General features: G+C 37.7%; 1 protein-coding gene and 1 long non-coding RNA gene across 2 annotated transcripts; both read right to left on the bottom strand.

Annotated features, from left to right (window-relative positions):
* Positions 1 to 12,089: 12,089 nt before the first annotated feature.
* On the bottom strand, positions 12,090 to 14,384 carry LOC110905979. Its single transcript, XR_002573562.2, has 3 exons — positions 14,225 to 14,384; positions 13,007 to 13,082; positions 12,090 to 12,348 (listed from the first exon to the last, which is right to left on the bottom strand). It is a non-coding gene; the product is annotated as an uncharacterized LOC110905979 (long non-coding RNA).
* A 1,928-nt stretch (positions 14,385 to 16,312) lies between these two features.
* Positions 16,313 to 17,562, bottom strand: LOC110904010 (transcription factor MYB44). The gene has a single exon (XM_022149816.2). The coding sequence runs from the start codon at positions 17,464 to 17,466 to the stop codon at positions 16,483 to 16,485; it is 984 nt and encodes a 327-aa protein (XP_022005508.1). The 5' UTR covers positions 17,467 to 17,562; the 3' UTR covers positions 16,313 to 16,482.
* Between the last annotated feature and the right edge of the window lie 1,195 nt (positions 17,563 to 18,757).

Raw genomic sequence — 18,757 nt, forward strand, 5'->3', positions numbered from 1 at the left:
CGAAACCGCAGATGGGAATTCGGTAAAAATCAATAGGTTTTGCAAAAAGTAGAAATAGAACTTTCAGGTCATAAATTTGCTGCAAATCTATTACCTATGAAATTGGCTAAATTTGATGTTGTATTAGGAATGGTTTGGTTAATAGCCAACCATGCTCAAATCATTTGTGCTAAAAACTCTATAGAAATTCAAGCACCTACTGGAGAAGTCATCATGATTACAGGAGATAAACCTCGAAAGCCACTGAAGTTCATATCAGTAATGAAAGTTGCTAATTATGAACGAAAACAAGGAATAGTATATATGATTTCAGTAATCATTAGTACTAAAGGTAAAGAACTTAAGGAAATTCCGGTAGTCTCAGAATACCCAGATATATTCCCGGAAGATTTACCTGGGTTACCACCAGATAGGGAGGTAGAATTTAGGATTCATCTAATTCCAGGAACTACACCAATAGCCAATGCACCTTATCGATTAGCTCCTACCGAAATGCTAGAATTAAAGAAGCAATTAGATGAATTACTAAGCAAAGGATTTATACAACCTAGTTCATCCCCTTGGGGTGCACCAGTGTTGTTTGTGAAAAAGAAAGATGGATCGATGAGAATGTGTATCGATTATAGAGAGTTGAATAAGGTTACAATTAAGAATCGATACCCATTACCTAGGATTGATGATCTTTTCGATCAATTGCAAGGCGCTAGGTACTTTTCTAAGATAGACTTGTGCTCCGGATATCATCAATTAAAGGTTCAAGAAGAAGACATACCTAAAATTGTTTTTAGAACTAGGTATGGACACTATGAGTTTACAGTCATGCCCTTCGGGTTAACTAATGCACCTGCAGCATTCATGGACATGATGAACAAGATCTGTAAACTATATTTGGATAAATTTGTAATTGTTTTCATAGACGATATACTTATTTATTCAAAAAGTCAGGACGAACATTGTCAGCACTTGCATGCACTCTTAACTTTGTTAAGAAAAGAAAAGTTGTACGCCAAGTTCTCGAAGTGTGAATTTTGGCTACAAGAAGTACAATTCTTAGGACACATGGTGAATCATGAAGGTATTCACGTAGATCCTGCTAAGATAGAAGCAATTACCAATTGGAAGGTTCCGCAAACCGCAATGGAAATTAGAAGTTTTATAGGTTTAGCCGGGTATTATAGACGGTTTATTAAGGATTTTTCCAAGATAGCAATACCATTAACTAAGCTAACCTGTAAAGCCATTAAGTTTGAATGGGGACCTAAACAAGAAGAAGCCTTTAGAATCTTGAAGCAGAAATTAACCAATGCTCCAATCTTAGCCTTACCAGAAGGAACAGAAGATTTTGAAGTATATTGTGATGCTTCAAAATTAGGATTCGGATGTGTGGTAATGCAACGCAAGAAGGTAATTGCGTATGCTTCCCGACAATTGAAAAAGCACGAGGAAAACTATACGACTCATGACTTAGAATTAGGAGCTATAGTTTTTGCCCTTAAAATATGGAGACATTATCTGTATGGAAGTAAGTTTACTGTTTATACAGATCATAAAAGTTTAAGGTATATATTTGGGCAAAAAGAGTTAAATATGAGGCAAAGAAGATGGATGGAAATCCTGAGTGATTACGACTATGATATTCAATATCACGAAGGAAAGGCAAACGTAGTCGCAGATGCCTTAGGTCATAAGTATCGTGAGAAGCAAAGGCGAGTCTGTGCTCTTAGAATAAATCTACAAGTAGATTTAATGGAACAATTGAAGGAAATTCAGGAAACAGCAATCAAGGATGATAGTGAAGGAATGAAAGGTTACCTAAAAGAATTGGGACAAGGAAATGATGGAATTTGGAAATTCCACAAAAGCAGAATTTGGGTACCTGAACAGGGAAATTTAAGATCAAAGATTTTAGAGGAAGCTCATAAATCTAGGTATACTGTACATCCAGGAAATAATAAGATGTACCAAGATTTAAGAAAGAATTTCTGGTGGATAGGAATGAAAAAAGATATAGCCGAATACGTATCTAAGTGTCTAACCTGTTCACAAGTTAAAGCCGAACATCAGAAACCTTCAGGTCTATTACAACAGTTAGAAATGCCTGTATGGAAATGGGAACTTATAACAATGGACTTTGTTACTAAGTTACCCAAAACCAGAAAAGGTAATGATGCTATCTGGGTAATTGTGGATCGGTTAACCAAATCCGCTCATTTTCTACCAATAAAGGAAACCTTTAGCATGGAAAGATTAGCCAAGTTGTATGTAGATGAAATAGTATCCTTACATGGAGTCCCACTCTCCATTGTATCGGATAGAGATAGACGTTTCACTTCCCGTTTCTGGACAAGCTTCCAAGAAGCAATGGGAACCCGACTCATTTTAAGTACTGCATATCATCCACAAACAGACGGACAAAGTGAAAGGACGATCCAAACTCTAGAAGACATGCTCCGAGCATGTGTAATTGACTTTGGTGGTAACTGGGATAACTACTTACCCTTAATTGAATTCTCCTATAATAATAGTTATCACTCAAGCATCGAAGCCGCTCCATTCGAAGCACTGTATGGACGCAAGTGCAGAACTCCCGTATGTTGGGCAGAAATAGGAGAAAGTCAATTATCAGGTCCAGAAATCGTACAAGAAACCACAGACAAGATAACTCAAATCAAGGAAAGATTGAAAACCGCCAGAGATCGTCAGAAAAGCTATGCAGACAATCGCCGCAAGCCACTAGAATTCCAGATAGGAGACAAAGTACTTTTGAAAGTATCTCCTTGGAAAGGAGTAGTACGATTCGGTAAAAAAGGAAAACTGAGTCCAAGATATGTTGGACCATTCCCAGTGATCCAACGAATAGGACCAGTTGCTTATCGCTTACAACTACCAGAAGAACTAGCTGGAGTACATGATGTATTTCATGTATCCAATCTCAAGAAATGTCTATCAGACGAATCCCTGGTAGTACCTCTTCAAGATGTGGAGGTAAATGAAAAGCTGAAATTCATAGAAAAACCTTTACAAATAGAAGACCGGAAGGTCAAGTTTCTCAAACACAAGCGACTAGTGCTAGTCAAAGTCAAATGGGATTCAAAGAGGGGACCAGAATATACTTGGGAACTGGAGTCAGAAATGAAGCGGAAATACCCTCATCTATTTCAATAAATCTCGAGGACGAGATTTTTTCTTAAGGTGGAGAGGATGTAACAACTCTCATTAAAATCCATAATCAGAATGATAATTAATCAAAAAGGAAACCCTAATTGAGACACCCAAGTAATTCTGCACTAACCCTAAAATTTTCAGAACAATCGGAATTAGGATCAGGGCCCTTAAAACACAAGGGGGGTAAACCCTAGTGATGATTATCACCAAATTTTCGTTGTACAAATTATAATTCGTTTTAAAAATGAGTCAGCAAGGCTAGTCCCGAACCCAGCTAGCCTATATAATTAGACTGCATCCCTTACGGACCGTAAGGGGAAATGGCATACGGTCCGTAAGCGTGTCCAAAAATCAGTATAAATAGTAGACATTGGCACTTGCTTTCTGAAGTGAAAACAACGTGAAAATACTCTGTGTACGTCAAATTAAGGCTATTACAGTACAATTAAACACACACTGATCACGAAGTGCTGCCGCAAAACAGGGTAATAACTCGATCGCTATTACGATTCATTTTCCGACTGATCAATATATCCAATGGATGTTTAAGTGCCACCCACATAGGGTTATACTTTGTCGTTCGTCGTTAAATCGATGGATGTTTAAGTATTGCACTTTGTCGTTCGTTGTGAGAATTTGCTCTTGTGAGTTATCGTAAATGCTGTATTGATCACTAACCCGGTTTTGTGTGCATTATTATTTAAATTAGGTTAACAAGGCTAAATCATATTCTATCCATGTTAAATCTGCAATGTGAGTCATTCTCTTTTTATCAACTGTTTTACAATACTCCAAATTATTTTCAGAATTATAATTACAGTGATTAAGTTTATGTAATCACCAAATTACAGCCAGTATGTGGGGTATTGTGCACATTACTACTGTTTTTATCACTTTAGGTGGGCGAACCTAAAATTAAGTGATATACGTCATTCATTGGGGCAGCCAATGGTGATATGACCACAGTCACAGATCCGGTCGAGTGACAAATACTGTGGGTAGTTGGTAGATATCAGAAACATATGTAAAAACTCTTAATACTGTAAATTATAATAAACCAGTCATAAATAAATAGAATGATTCACTCAGTATTTCCCGCTGACAAAACCTTTTTCAAACATGTTTCATGTGATCTATTGTAATTCAGGAAAAGTGCTGGGGAGCATTTCAAGCTTAAGAAAGTGGCTCATTATAAAATAGAGAAATATGTTTTCTAAAAATAAAGATTTCTCAGTAAAATCATGTTATTGTAAATTACCGGGATTTTATCCCGAGTTGTGAAATAAAATAATCGGGAAAAGTTTTTTTTTAGCTTTAAAAAGATCCTGATGTCGCTGCTAAAATCAATTAAATATATATCACGGGATTTCTGTTCCGCGGCTCCTGAAACGGGTCAAACCGGGTCGGGGGCCGTGACAGACACCACGGAAAAGATTGCACAAATACGACAACGTGTGGCGGCAGCTCGCGACCGTCAGAAAAGCTACGCGGATAAGCGTAGGAAACCATTGGAAGTTCAGGTCAGGGACCGGGTTTTACTCAAAGTCTCACCCTGGAAGGGTGTGGTTCGTTTTGGCAAATGGGGCAAACTCAATCCGCGGTATGTCGGACCGTTCGAAATCGCAGAAAGAATAGGCACAGTGGCCTACAGACTAAACTTACCAGCTGAACTCGGTGCAGTTCACAATGTTTTTCACGTGTCGAATCTGAAGAAGTGCCTGTCAGATGAGACCCTCATAGTTCCCTTGAAGGAGCTCACTATCGACGAGCGGTTGCAGTTCGTCGAGGAACCTGTTGAAATCACGGACCAGGATGTTAAGGTCCCCAAGAACACGAGAATCCCTCTTGTTCGAGTTCGTTGGAACTCCCGTCGCGGCCCAGAGTTCACCTGGGAGCGCGAAGATCAAATGAAACTCAAGTATCCCCAGTTATTCGGAAACGTTGCAACCACTACTGAGGCTGAAGCTACCACTGCAGAATTTCGGGACGAAATTCCAAATCAACGGGGGGATGATGTGACACCCCAGGAAAACCCGTGAACGATACAACTTACCTAGCTTCCTCAGTAACCGCATGCTAAATTTCGGGATGAAATTTCTTTCAAGTTGGGAATAATGTGACAACTCGAGTTTCCGACATTTCACTTTCGCATTTATTGCACGTTGACTTTGATTGTTTAGTTGTTTGACTTGTAACTATACACGCTGTGATATAATGAAACGTATTGTGTTTGCATGATTAGGTGTTTGGTTGTATAAGTATAACATGAGAACTTTGAAAAACTTAGACTGTTAAAGACTTGAATATCTCGACGAAACACAAGTGTGTTTCGCCAATAACCAATCACGACGAAACAGGATTCGTTTCGTCACCTGTCTCTCGACGAAACAGGCTGTTTTGCCGGCCCGTCAGTTTCGCCAAGCCCAGTAAGGGCCCAAATACATTATGCGGATATTTAATTGGAAATACAACCATAGTCGCCACACTTTAGCAAAAACAGAAACCCTAGAACTCTCTCTCCCTATTGACGGCAACTGTGAGCTTCAGAGCCATCTTTAACCGATAAAATCATTCTTTCTATTCCGTTCATCGTGGTTAGTGATTAACCCTTACATGATTGTTTGTTGTGTATCATAATTAACTGTTTGTTTGAAATCTCTAGGAATCATGCTAGATTATGATTGTGTTCATGTCTGATAGATGAAATTGGCTATGTTATGATCTATACTATCGGTTACAATTACATGTGTCGAGACTGGAATTACTTGTTCTTGATGACCGGATTAGGATGTTAATAAGGTAGAATCCGTAATACACATTCATGTAATGACTAACACACATGCTAGATTTCCTAAGGATTAACACATGATCACGTTACGATTGGTAATCAATGGTGTTGATGTTTTCTGATTAAAGGTGATATGATTTGTGTATGATGATGACCGTATGATTCTGTGTATGATGTTGACGGCGATTAGGGTTCTGTGTTGATGTTTGTAACTGACATGTTGTGGACGTAACTGACACCTCCACGAAACAAGATTCGACGTAATAGAACTCTCGGCGAAACAGAATGTGTTTCGCCAAAAGGGGATCATGACGAAACAGAATGTGTTCCACCAAGGATATGATCGACGAAAGGGAAGTGTTTCGTCAAAGGGGTTCACGGCGAAACAAAGGGTGTTTCGCCGATTTGGATAATTTGCACAGTAACTTAGAATATTCTGTTAAAACTAACTGAGTTAGCTAACTGCTGTTAGATGTTATGCATGACTTGTATGATCATGAATACGTGCAATGTGCTACTCGATGATTCATGATGAGTTGTCTACTATGATTATACCTACGTGCCAACTTCATGAATACAAACTGATTATGTATACGTGCGTACTTTAGGACGTGACTGATTAACTGTGAGCACATACTTAGCATACCGAGCAAACCAAGGTGAGTTCACACAGCCAAGGCATGGGGTTCCCAGGGTGGGAATGGGTTTGGATGATTTACTTGTACTTACCTAGCTAATAGAACTTAATGATATGGTCCTCGGGTGAGGAAGGTTATTGATAAGATACTACTAGACTAGTGATACTAATAGAACTGATCTTCGCACACACGCCAGGGTTGGCTGCGATAATATGACTAATCTTCGCATACATGCCTGGGATGGCTGCGAACTATACACTAAACTTCGCACACATGCCAGGTGGGCTGCGATACAAATATACCTAGTCTAGAATACTTGGGAACTTTCCCCTAATCTTCGCATACATGTCTAGAGGGCCGCGATACGAACTAATACGATACATGGGTTAATGAACGAACATAAGGCATACTATACTATGATGATTACTGAACTATCAACTGTGAACTCGCTCAACTGGTTGTTGACTCTCTGTTACATGCCTTGCAGGACCTTAGGTACTATGGAGCTTGCACGGGAGGCGCGGTCGTTGTGGGCATGGATTGTGAACGTTTGATAAACACTTTATGACATTTCATACTTTACTTACATTGGGTTTTCATACTATGCTTCCGCTACTTAAACTACGTTTGGTTTGAACATCAATTGTATTGAGTTGGATTTTTATGAACTACTTTAATTATTATATGTTATGTTCAATATGATTGGTGGCTTGATCTTGGTCATGTCACGCCTCCAAGCGGTGGTACTCCGCGGGTGGATTTTGGGGGTGTGACATGTCAGGTATAATCGAACAACTGAACAAGGGTTATTGAAATAGGGGAATCATTGTGTATGTAACACAAGGGTTTAATCGAACAATTGAACGAGGGTTATTGAAACAGGGGTAAGGGTTTATTGGATCAGAGGGTTTTATTACAGTTGATTTTTGTAATCTGTGTTTGCAGTGGACATGAGGATGCATGTAACACTAAGAACAATAGTGTTCTCGATGGTGGTCAAAATGCAAGGCCGCCCTTTCCTGTACTTCCAGTTTCCCCCTCAGCAGGAAATGGTTGCCTAGTTATGATAACTGTATGGACTCTAATATATAACGTATTTATGTAGGCTGACTGTAGGATTTTTTGGTATCATGTGTATAATAACTGTATATATGGTTGCTGTAGGATGTTTAGTATCATGTGTATGATGTTTTGATAACAGGAAATGGTTGCTAAGCATGTTGTTTTGATATCATGTGTATGATGTTTTGATGTGCATTATAACTGGCATGCATGTTTGATTGTGTTTAGATGATCACAGGCAGCATGTTGATCACAGGCAGCATGTTTAAGTTGTTTATAAGGTCAAAATGACCATTTATATCAATTGCAGCATGTTGACATGTTTATAAGGTCAAAATTATTATGTGTATCAATTGCAGCAGGTTAGTTTATATCAATTTGCAACAAGTTAAGGTCAAAATTATTATGTGTATCAATTGCAGCCTGTTTGGATAATTGGATCATTTGCAACAGGTTTGTTTATATCAATTTGCAGCCTATATCATTTGCAGCATGTACCATTTTGCAGCATGTACCATTTTGGTTAAAATGACCATTTTGGTCATTTGCAGCAGGTTTGACTTATTTATAAGGTCAAAATGACCATTTTGCAACAGGTATCATTGGCAGCATGTATCATTTGCAACAGGTATCATTGGCAACAGGTTTCATTGGCAGCATGTACCATTTTGCTTATCTATAAGGTCAAAATGACCATTTTGGTCATTTTGCAGCAGGTTTGACAAATTTATAGGTTGTTTTTAAATGATCACACTTGTTCCTTGTGTATTGTAACTGTAAAGTGTTTTTAGATGATTACAGTTGTTCCTTGTGTTTTGATTTATGTGTATTATAACTGTCTGGTTAAACATTTTTAGGCGGGAAAGGTTTTTTTCTGCAGGGGGTAAGGTTGCCAAGAAATATTTAATACCGGGGGGTAATATTGCAGAGTACAACAAAGTATAGGGGTAATAAGAAGGGGTAATATAGTCATTTAATACCGGGGGTAATATTGGAGAGTACAACAAAGCATAGGGGGTAATAAGAACTGGTAATATAGTCATTTAACATATCATTTAACAGAAGCAGGGGGTAATATTGAATAGTTTTGTCACACCCCAACCGATGGCGGAATCATCGGGGCGCGGCACTGAGCGAAACAGATTGTCCAGAAGTTTCCACAACAACTATTATTACGAATTCAGTTAAATGATACGTCCCATACCGTATCCCAAATATATAAACAAGTTATCATAGAAAGCAACTAGGCAAATAATTCCGTTCCGACAACTCAGATTCAATTATTATTACAGACAATTGTTTATTATTTCTAGACTCCCTAGCCTCGATTTCATCACCACGCGCCTAAGCATCCTAGCAACTTAAGCACCTGTCACATACGTTAAAATAAAGTCAATACATAAAATGTAAAGGTGAGCACACAAGTTTGATAATAGCATATAGAGTTCGAATAGTTTACGCATAACCAGGCACGTACACAGAGGAAAATGATGCATGTTAATTATCGACATGGGACCATCGATACCAACGACTGCGGGTTGACCGTCCGAGACGGTTCGCAATACATGATTACCACCGTAATCCATGCAAGTAATTGTCCTTAACAACCCCCCTGTGAACGGGTGCTGAGTCCAAACTATAGTACTATGTTGCTAAGGCAGGTAGATAGCACTCCACGTGTAAACATAATAAACAACATTCATTTAGTCAAGTAGCACATGCAATTTGGTTAGCGTTCAAATAGTTTGTGTTTGTTTGTGATTTGATAGGCAACGTATGTAACACCCAAAAGTGCTAAAAGCAAAAAGGGATCGAGTATACTCACAGTGATTGATTGTGGATTGAAGGGAGCGCTGAGAGTAGGATTAGCCTGAATGGTTCGATAGCATAACGATAAGTAATGCGGAAAAGTAAACAAGTGCGTATGGATCGAATGGGCTGGTCGATCGAACGGCAGGTTCGATCGAACGGGCTGTTCGGTCGGCTGGTTTGTCCGGTTGGACAGTCCTATTCGATCGGCCGGTAGGCTCGATCGGCTGGGCCATTCGAGTGGTTTGTTTCTTCCTCTGGTGTGTTTGTGTTTGAGGATTTGAACTTTTGAAGTTTTTGTTGCAGCATTTGAGAACACTGAAGTGTTCCTACCTTTCAAGTCGATCGATCGAACGGTTTGTTCGATCGGCTAGCTCACACGATAGGCTAGGAATTTCAGAATTAGTCCTCAACTGAATGTCACTCGATCGAACAGTCTGTTCGATCGGCTGGCATTCCCTACTACGAACGAGTTGTGAAAACGATTAAGTGTTGAAGCATAGTATCTCATGATCCAAACAGTAATGTTCACCAATCGAGTGACATATTCGATCGAACACTACTTCGTCAATACTATACCGCAAAAGTTTGGAAAAGTGAGACGCCATGTGCTAGCCGATCGGCTGGCCCGGTCGATCGGCTGGTGTGTCCGATCGGCTGGGTAGTTCGATCAGCCTAGCCGTTCGGCCAGCAAGTCTGACCTGGTCGGCCTTTCGTCTAACACTTGGTCGTCTGGTTACTTGTTATTATATCAAGGTAGTTTGATAACGAGTTGAACTATGATACCTTCGTTCTTACCCGTCTCTCCGGCTCGGATAGGAATCACCCAAGTCCGGCCGGTGAACGGTTCGGAATGTTGGTTTAGAGTCTAACCCAAAATCGGTGAACCTTGTATATAGAATCCGAATCTTGAACCTTTTAACTTGTTAGAATGATTAGTTAGCCGGTTCAAGCTCCGTTTCTAGCGGTTTGAAGGCATTGAGTGTAAAAGAATTGAAAGAAGTTGGGATTCCTTCTTTCAATCCTTCACAACTTGTGGATGTTTAGATCTTTGATAGATCTTAACTTGTTTATGTGGAAATCGGTTAGATCTAAGCTAATCATAGTTGAATGAGGCCAAAACATGATGTTCTTCAAGAACACCATGATGACATCACCCAAGAACACTTAGATCTTGGTGATTTCACGGTTAGAATCCAAGTTTTGAAAGATAGAAAGGTGTAGAATCAAGTAATGATCAAAAACTTACAAGAATTAGAGTGAAAACTTACCGGGATTGAGAGAAATCTGAGAAAAGGTGAAGAATAGGAGCTGGCCGGTCAGAACTTTCCAAAAGTGGAAATGAAGACAAGGACAGCCCTATTTATAGGCTTCCAAAAGAGGAAAGTGGCAGCCGATCGGCCAGGAGCTCCGATCGAGTGGGCTGCTCGATCGGCTGGCAAGATGCTAGCCGATCGGCTGGCCTGTTCGATCAGGATGCTTCCTGTTCGATCCGCGACACACTTTGAGTATTTTGCGACGATTTTTGACGTTTCGATTTCGATGAACGCTGATACGAATACGATAGGGTTCCTAGTCAAATTACTTTCAGTCCCAATCACTATATCTAACATACAATCTTCTATAAGTCCCGTTTCGATGTCGGTTTCGATTGAGTTCGATTGCTTTTCGAGTTTCGATTTGATTTTCGATTGATTCGCTTGAATACCACACCAAACATAAAGTAAACACGCACAGGTAACACATAAGGCACACACACACGTATATCTATACCAAAATTCGCATAATTCGAGTCTCGAGTTCGATGATTGTTAGATCGGTTTGATTGCTGATTAGTTAACTTTATCGCATTGTTACTTCCTACTATTCACAGTCGTAGATCGGTTCGCGTTAACACATTCGATTACTTCGATTCTTGCTGATTACAACACTTACTCCACATAATACAACTAAAACAAAAAATCGACTATCTACAATCAAAGAAAGTCAAAGTTGACTTGGACTTTGACTTTGACTTTGACATTCGAAAACACGGGGTGTTACAAGTTTCTCATTAGTTGTGGGGTCAGACAGCAAAATTTCCCTGAGTGGAGGTCAGAGTGCCAATCACATATAACCCCAGAGGATAAAATTGCAGTTTACTCTAGATTCTTATTAGAACACAAGCTCATGCTCTCTAAATTTTACTACTAAACTGCATTATTTGTCCACCACATGTATTGAATTCTCACCACTTGAGAAAACATAATTTTATCCGACACCTTAGTAGCATTACGTCATAAACGCTTTGATACATGGAAATTAGATAAAAATCTTGAATGGTATTTCAAATTAGCAAGGTACTCATAGTAAGTACTAAAAAATATAAAAGTTATACGTTCTCATTCTTTTCATAATATTTTATTCATCATAAAAAATATAAAAGTTAAAAAAAGCACAGTTATTACGGTATTTAATTAGCCCAATTACAATTTGTAACGCCCAAATTTCCTAATCCGAAAAAGTAATAGTATCATACTATTATTTAACAAAATGCGGGCATGACCCGTTCGTATTATGAACAAATCCCTGTAAGACCAACTTGTAAGAACTTAAATATGACACAACGGAAAATATGAGCCCAAAAATTTCGTTCTTAAAAAGTCATATTAATTACATGAAAACTCAATTACAAAATGTAATACGTTCATTAGAGAGGAGTCACAATGTTACATTATATCAAGGCTTCATGACCAATTAGTCATTAAAACACCATACACCATTAAACCATATAATAGAAATTCGTAAAGCATTCTATGAAGTAAACGTGGAATTGTCCAAGCGCTTTCTTAAATACTCTTTATCCAAACCAGGTTTCATTCCTTCATGAATCTGACAATCTCATGCCTGCATTACATTCCAAACTCAAATCACATCATTAGTAATCGTAAGTACTCCAACGCCTTGATAATGTTCATACGTATATCTTTAGCATCGTACATTCATACACACATGCATTCACACTTACGCGCCTATTATCACATACACGGTACACCTATATGCAAACGTACCTTCATACATGTCTACGTCCCTACCTACACACAAACAATCGTTTACGAATTTATATACACTAGCTCATGCTTACCACTTCATACACATACGCTTATGCCGAAATGACATATTCACAACTTAACATAATATAGGCGATATACAAAACGACCTACGTGCCTACTAGATTCCTAAACATATTTACTTATACAATTTCTTACATTAACACGAAAACAAATCCATTCTTTCACTAACCGACGACCCTTAACATCTCTTATATTCAAAACCAATCCTTAACATAAGTTATGAGACCTTGGAACACCATTTAAACAAGTCCAATGTATAAAACAACAAAAATCCAACAAATTGCCTGCAGCACAGTCCCTCGCGGGCTGCATAAGCCTTGGCTTACTTCGTTTATTACTTCTAATTAGTACCTGTTCTTTCATGATGTTTCATAAGCATAAGTATTATAAATTTATTAAACCTACTAAAAAGTGAATTGAGATTCACTTACCTCGAGTGCCCGTCTCGTGTATGCTTCCTCATATCCTTCATGTAGCCTTCCATGTCTCCCCCATCTTGACATGATCCTATACTTTCATGTCATCATGGTTACCATTTCATTAGTATAACACACATTCTAATATTGCATTCATTTTACATTCATATCCAACATTATACTTTATTTGTCAAATTCCAATCAACACAAAATATAAGCTTGAAGTCGCATCTTTTCATTCCGCATAATTCTTCATGTTGTTACATTTAGCACATATTGATATAGCATGTATTTAATGATTTCTCTAGTATAAATCTTGTGACAAAAGCTTAATACACTAATTATGCACAATTGACTTTCAGAAAGTCAACTGTCCACCTTGTGATTTATCAATCTAACTTCACACGTCCACATTATTATAGTCGATTATGTTACGGGCATTACATACATTCCCAACTTACTTAGAAAAACACATACCACCACAAGATCATATATGCACATTCAACATAATCAAATCCTTCCATATTTTTCATCTCATAATCCCACAACTATCGACATCATTTAGGATTGACCAATTTTAACGCTACCCTTGAACCCAATTTTAGCTTGCTAGAAAAATCCACATATCATACAACCACATCACCCAACTACAAAATCAACTAAGTGTATTTGGTGTGCCATAACCTTATGCATATAATACAAGATACTAACGCACGCCTCTAACACATCATACTAACAAATCAAAGTCCCATATGATCTCTACTTAAATCACACTTTTCATCTTAGTTCGCTAACAACTATGTCAATATCACTTTTCACACATAATTACCCGCAACTTGCATACAATTTCACATATTGGTTCTCTTAGGCATTTCATCGAACACTTGGCGGGTTTTGCATTTATGAAATATTATGTACAAGCTTTTAAAGCATGATTCTTATTAATTCTTCACATAACTTTCATTTTAATTCAGATTCAAAATCAATAATCTATGACATCCATTGTCATACACCTCAAGCATCATCAAATTAACATAAAATACATCATCATCATCCTATATAAGAACCATTACAAATGGGTTTTTCATAAATATATCTAACAATAAGAAATCTAATCATAATTCAAGTTTCATAAGGCGTTTCTATCACATATCCATCCTAACTTCACTTAGATTCACGAGTTCATCAACACCCAATTCACCCAACATCACCAAATCATAAAATATAACTTACTTGATAGTGAAGAACACTTAGGAAATCGATAATCTTGATACATGCATCCTAAAAACCTTCAATTCCCTTTTTGATTTGGAGATTTTCTTGAAATTTAGGGTTTACCCCTTTTTCCTTTGGCCTGGTCGATCTCAAACACGCACACAGTGTGTGTGTTTTGAGTTTTGTTTATTTTAAGCACAAGTTCCATCCATCTTGTCAAGTTTAGTCCCTCTAGATTAGGTGTTTATTTATTTCTAGGCATTTTTCATTCTTAGTCATATATCATAACACATTCTTTAACTAAATAAATTTAAAAATAAATTTCTAACAATTATGCATAATTTATCACTTTTGGGGTGTTACAAAATTTTGCCCAAAATATTAAATGTTTCTCTAAGTTTTATAATAACAAATTTAATTTAATCAAGGTATTTAGTTTAAATAGTTTTACGTATATTTTATAAGAGTAAGACACTTATTTTGAAATATATTTGGATAACTCAAGTACTTGGACTTAAAAATAGTAGAGATGGTATCAGTGGCGAAGCTTAAAATTTCCGACCAGGGTGGCGGAAGTCACCGGACCTAATAATTTCTATAAAACCGAGGGCTTGAAAACGTATATACCAAAAAAATTATATACGAAAACTATATACTCTCTATTACTGAGCGAAAAGTTCGGAAAGTCAGACGCCCCCTCCCACCCCTTAAAAGCTTCGCCCATGGATGGTATGAAGTTGCGTGAGAAATGAAAGACTAGTTGATTATAAGCCTACCATTTTTATCACCTACTAATTATACTTATAAATTTACGTATTTTTCAATAATGGGACATTAGAATTAGCATTCACGACCTCTTTTCTACACAGCTTGATATTGTTAGGCTACAGACCCTTTGATAATTAGAAACTATCTAATGTCGTGTTTTCTAAAATGTAACTAATATTGTGTTTTGTTATGAACAAGGCTAATAGCAAGAAGACGAGAAGAGATATTGGGAGAGAAAGAGATGATTATTATTAATGGTGTGTCATTTACAATAGAAAGATGAACTATTTATAGGGGGAATAAACTTGAAGAACAAGTTGGTTTATATTAGGAGTTAATAATTTAAATATAATTATTTATATCATGTTTGTTTTTTCAAACTAAGTATAACCAATATTGTGTTTGTTTTTCTTTGTTATTAAACTATACTTGTGCTTATTCGTATATATTTTTCATTTCCTCATTAACTATTAAATTATCTACATTTAACCTCAACTGTTTGGCACTTCGTAACAAACTAGTTATAAACAGTGGGGGACCTAGAAAAAATTTTCAAGGGGTGCGGATAAGGGGTTTAACCAAATTTTCAAGGGGTGCGGGGAGAATTTTACCTTATAAAATACACTAAATTTTTTTTTCAGGGGGTGCGCCCGCCCACCCTGGACTGTTACTAGGTCCGCCCTTGGTTATAAAGTTCACGCGCGTTGTGGCGTGTGGCGCAGGTACATCACAAACATCGAATTTGATTAATCCAAGCGTTATCTGATTATTAAATCGTTTGTATGTTTGTTGTATTATACAAAGCCAAGCCACTAGCTTGTCATCATAAACATTTGGATCATTCTCCTTCGGTTTACTTCGCAGTTTGTCGAACAACATATGAAGCCAAGACTAGAGGGGCCAAGTAGTCCTACAATTCCGAAACTAGGATAGCAACCAGGCATTCAATCAATACCTATATCATATTAAATGGACATCATTTAAACGGATATCCAATGCACCTAGGCCTAGACCTCTAATCCTTCTTCCGTTTCGTGCGATCACACTTCTTCCGGTTGAGGTCTATGTATCTAACATCTTCTAACTTAATTGAAATTCTTCAAACATAAATATTAAATCATATAGTCGAATTCTAAAGTTTGTTATATCGATCAACTTTGCTCTGCATATGGGTCCAAATTACCAACCAACAAACCGACCAACCATAAAATCCGGTCCAAACCTAAATCAACAACCAACCACAACTTTCATTTTTATATATATTTTTTTCATTTTTATATTTAATGTACTAAAATTTACTAATGTTTTAGTCATCAAAATTCAAACACAATTAAAATTAAAAAAAAAAAAACTGATTTCTTTTCCTCCGTTTCATTAAACCTTGATCATCATCATCATCTGTACAATTTTATTTTTGTTTTGAAAATCAATATTCATAAAATCAGCACTAGACATCAAACAAAGATTGTTCATTGTTGTTCCGCCATTGATCTTCTTAACACTCTACTCTAATCGATCTTACTCATCCCGGTTCTACTGTTCACCGCCCTAAAACCACCACACATTCCACCACCACCGTTCCGTTGCTCCACCCCCGACATATACTTCCTCACCTCCTTCCTTATCATCTCTTGCATCACCGACAAAAACTCAGCACTCATCGGCACCACCACCTTCCCCACCCCCGCCGGCTCCGACACCTGCAGCTGCTTCATCGCCGCCGATATCGCCGCTGCCGGCATCGCCCCCATTAACTTCACCTCTTCATTTGACGCCACCTGCTGCAGTGGCATCGCCGGAATCGCTACCGGAGACGGCGGAGGTGTTAACTGCATCGGCGCCGGAGATTCCATCGAATCGGCTCCCGGAAGTGAGAGACTCAACGACGTCGGAGGATCGTTCGCCGGAGCAGACGGAGGCGGTGCGACGTCAACCGGCGGAGAAGCGACGGCGAACTGCCGAGCAACCGGACGGAAAACATGCGACGAGGATAACGCCGGTACACTTGAATCACTAGTGTCGGATCCGGTCGGGCTACCAGGATTTATAAAAAAACCCGGTCCAGCTGAACCGGCACTAACGGACCGTTTCAACAACGGTTGTTGAACCGCAAACTCATTAAACTCTTCATTAGTCATCGAACAACATTTCCGTTTCAACGTGGAGTTCCAGTGGTTTTTAATCGCGTTATCGGTCCGACCCGACAAAAGCCGGGCTATCGTGGCCCATTTGTTACCAAACCGGGCATGTGCCCGGAGAATGGTCTCATCTTCCTCCGGCGTAAACGCACGGTGCTCGACTTGCGGTGACAACTGGTTGCACCACCGTAACCGGCAAGATTTACCGGATCTACCCGGTATAGATTTGCTGATCAACGACCAGTTTCTCGGCCCATGTTGTTCAACGAGTTGCTGAAGCATTTGATCTTCGTCGGGGCTCCATGGACCTTTGATCCGATCCATATCCTTCTTTGAAATATTACTACTAGACATATGAAATGCTAATATATATGAATGAACATGAAATGAAATATAGGATGTGTTTTTGGAAGTAGAAGATAATTCTAGAAAGAGAAAGTGGTGAATATATATGGTGGGTTTGGTTTTGGAGTATATATGAGCGGTGAGGAAAGAGGGTGTAGGTGATGTGATAGGGTGACCGTCGGTGAGAATAGCAAGCGGTTGCATTTGGAATACAGCTGGCTAACGGACACGCGTCACATCATGATACTTACTCTCATCTTCGTAATCTTTTTTCTTTCACCTCTCTTTTTCGCTACTCGCTGCCACGGTGCGTGTGTTGCACGGTTTTTGTCGTGTTTTGTAACTTAAAGTTGAGATTGGTAATACGGTGGTGTTACGGTACAAAGATATTTATGTTTTCTATTTGCAATGATACAAGGATTTGATTATATATAAAAAGAATTCAAATTAGTATAGAGTTCTTAGTCTAAAAAAAACGTTTTTAATTTAAAGTATTATTATGTATATGTTAAAGGGTAAATTACTTTTTGAGTCCTTATGTTTTAGTGGTTTTAACTAGTTGAGTCCAAAAACAAAAAGTTTAACGGCCTAAGTCCCTATAAGCATTTTCATTAACTATTTGAGTTCTTTTGAGTCCAAATTTTAACCTTTTGAGTCCAATTTTTTGGACTCAAATCGTTATAAAATGAACAAAATTGAACTCAAAACGTTATAAAATAAATGGCTAGGGACTTAAGACGTTAAACTTTTTTATTTTAAATTCAAATAGTTAAAATCACTAAAAAATAAGGACTCAAAAAGTAATTTACTCTATATTAAATTATTTATAGAAGTTAGGGGTAAGACTTTTGTACGTTAAAGTAGTATGTATGTATTAAATCATTTTGCGAAAGAAAAAATCGTTTTTAAATAAAGTAGTATATATGAATTTAATCATTTTGTTAGGGCTTTTGTTTGTACGTTAAAGTATATTTATGTATGTAATCATTTATAAAAGTTAGGGCAAGACTTTTTGTACGAATATAAGAAGAAATATTTTTAAAAGATGTTATTTTCCTTGTGAGTAAATTGTTATTTTGGTCCATGTGGTTTGGACAGTTTTGTCATTTTAGTTCAAATCTCAAACTTTTTAAATTTAGGTCCCCGTGGTTTGCATTTTGTTGTCATTTTAATTCAAAACTCAAAATGTCTCATTTTTTACTGTTTTAAGCCCCCTTTTTTGTCTTTATCTGCAGGGGTAATTTGGTCATTTAATTTTTATTAAAGCAATTTATTTATTACAAAACCCACATAATATAAA

The sequence above is a fragment of the Helianthus annuus genome, chromosome 14 (genome assembly GCF_002127325.2).
Source record: "Helianthus annuus cultivar XRQ/B chromosome 14, HanXRQr2.0-SUNRISE, whole genome shotgun sequence".
Classification (NCBI taxonomy): Eukaryota; Viridiplantae; Streptophyta; class Magnoliopsida; order Asterales; family Asteraceae; genus Helianthus; species Helianthus annuus.

Excerpts from the sequence above, each read along its gene's own strand:
- LOC110904010 (XM_022149816.2), bottom strand. The coding sequence starts at position 17,466 with ATGTCTAGTAGTAATATTTCAAAGAAGGATATGGATCGGATCAAAGGT.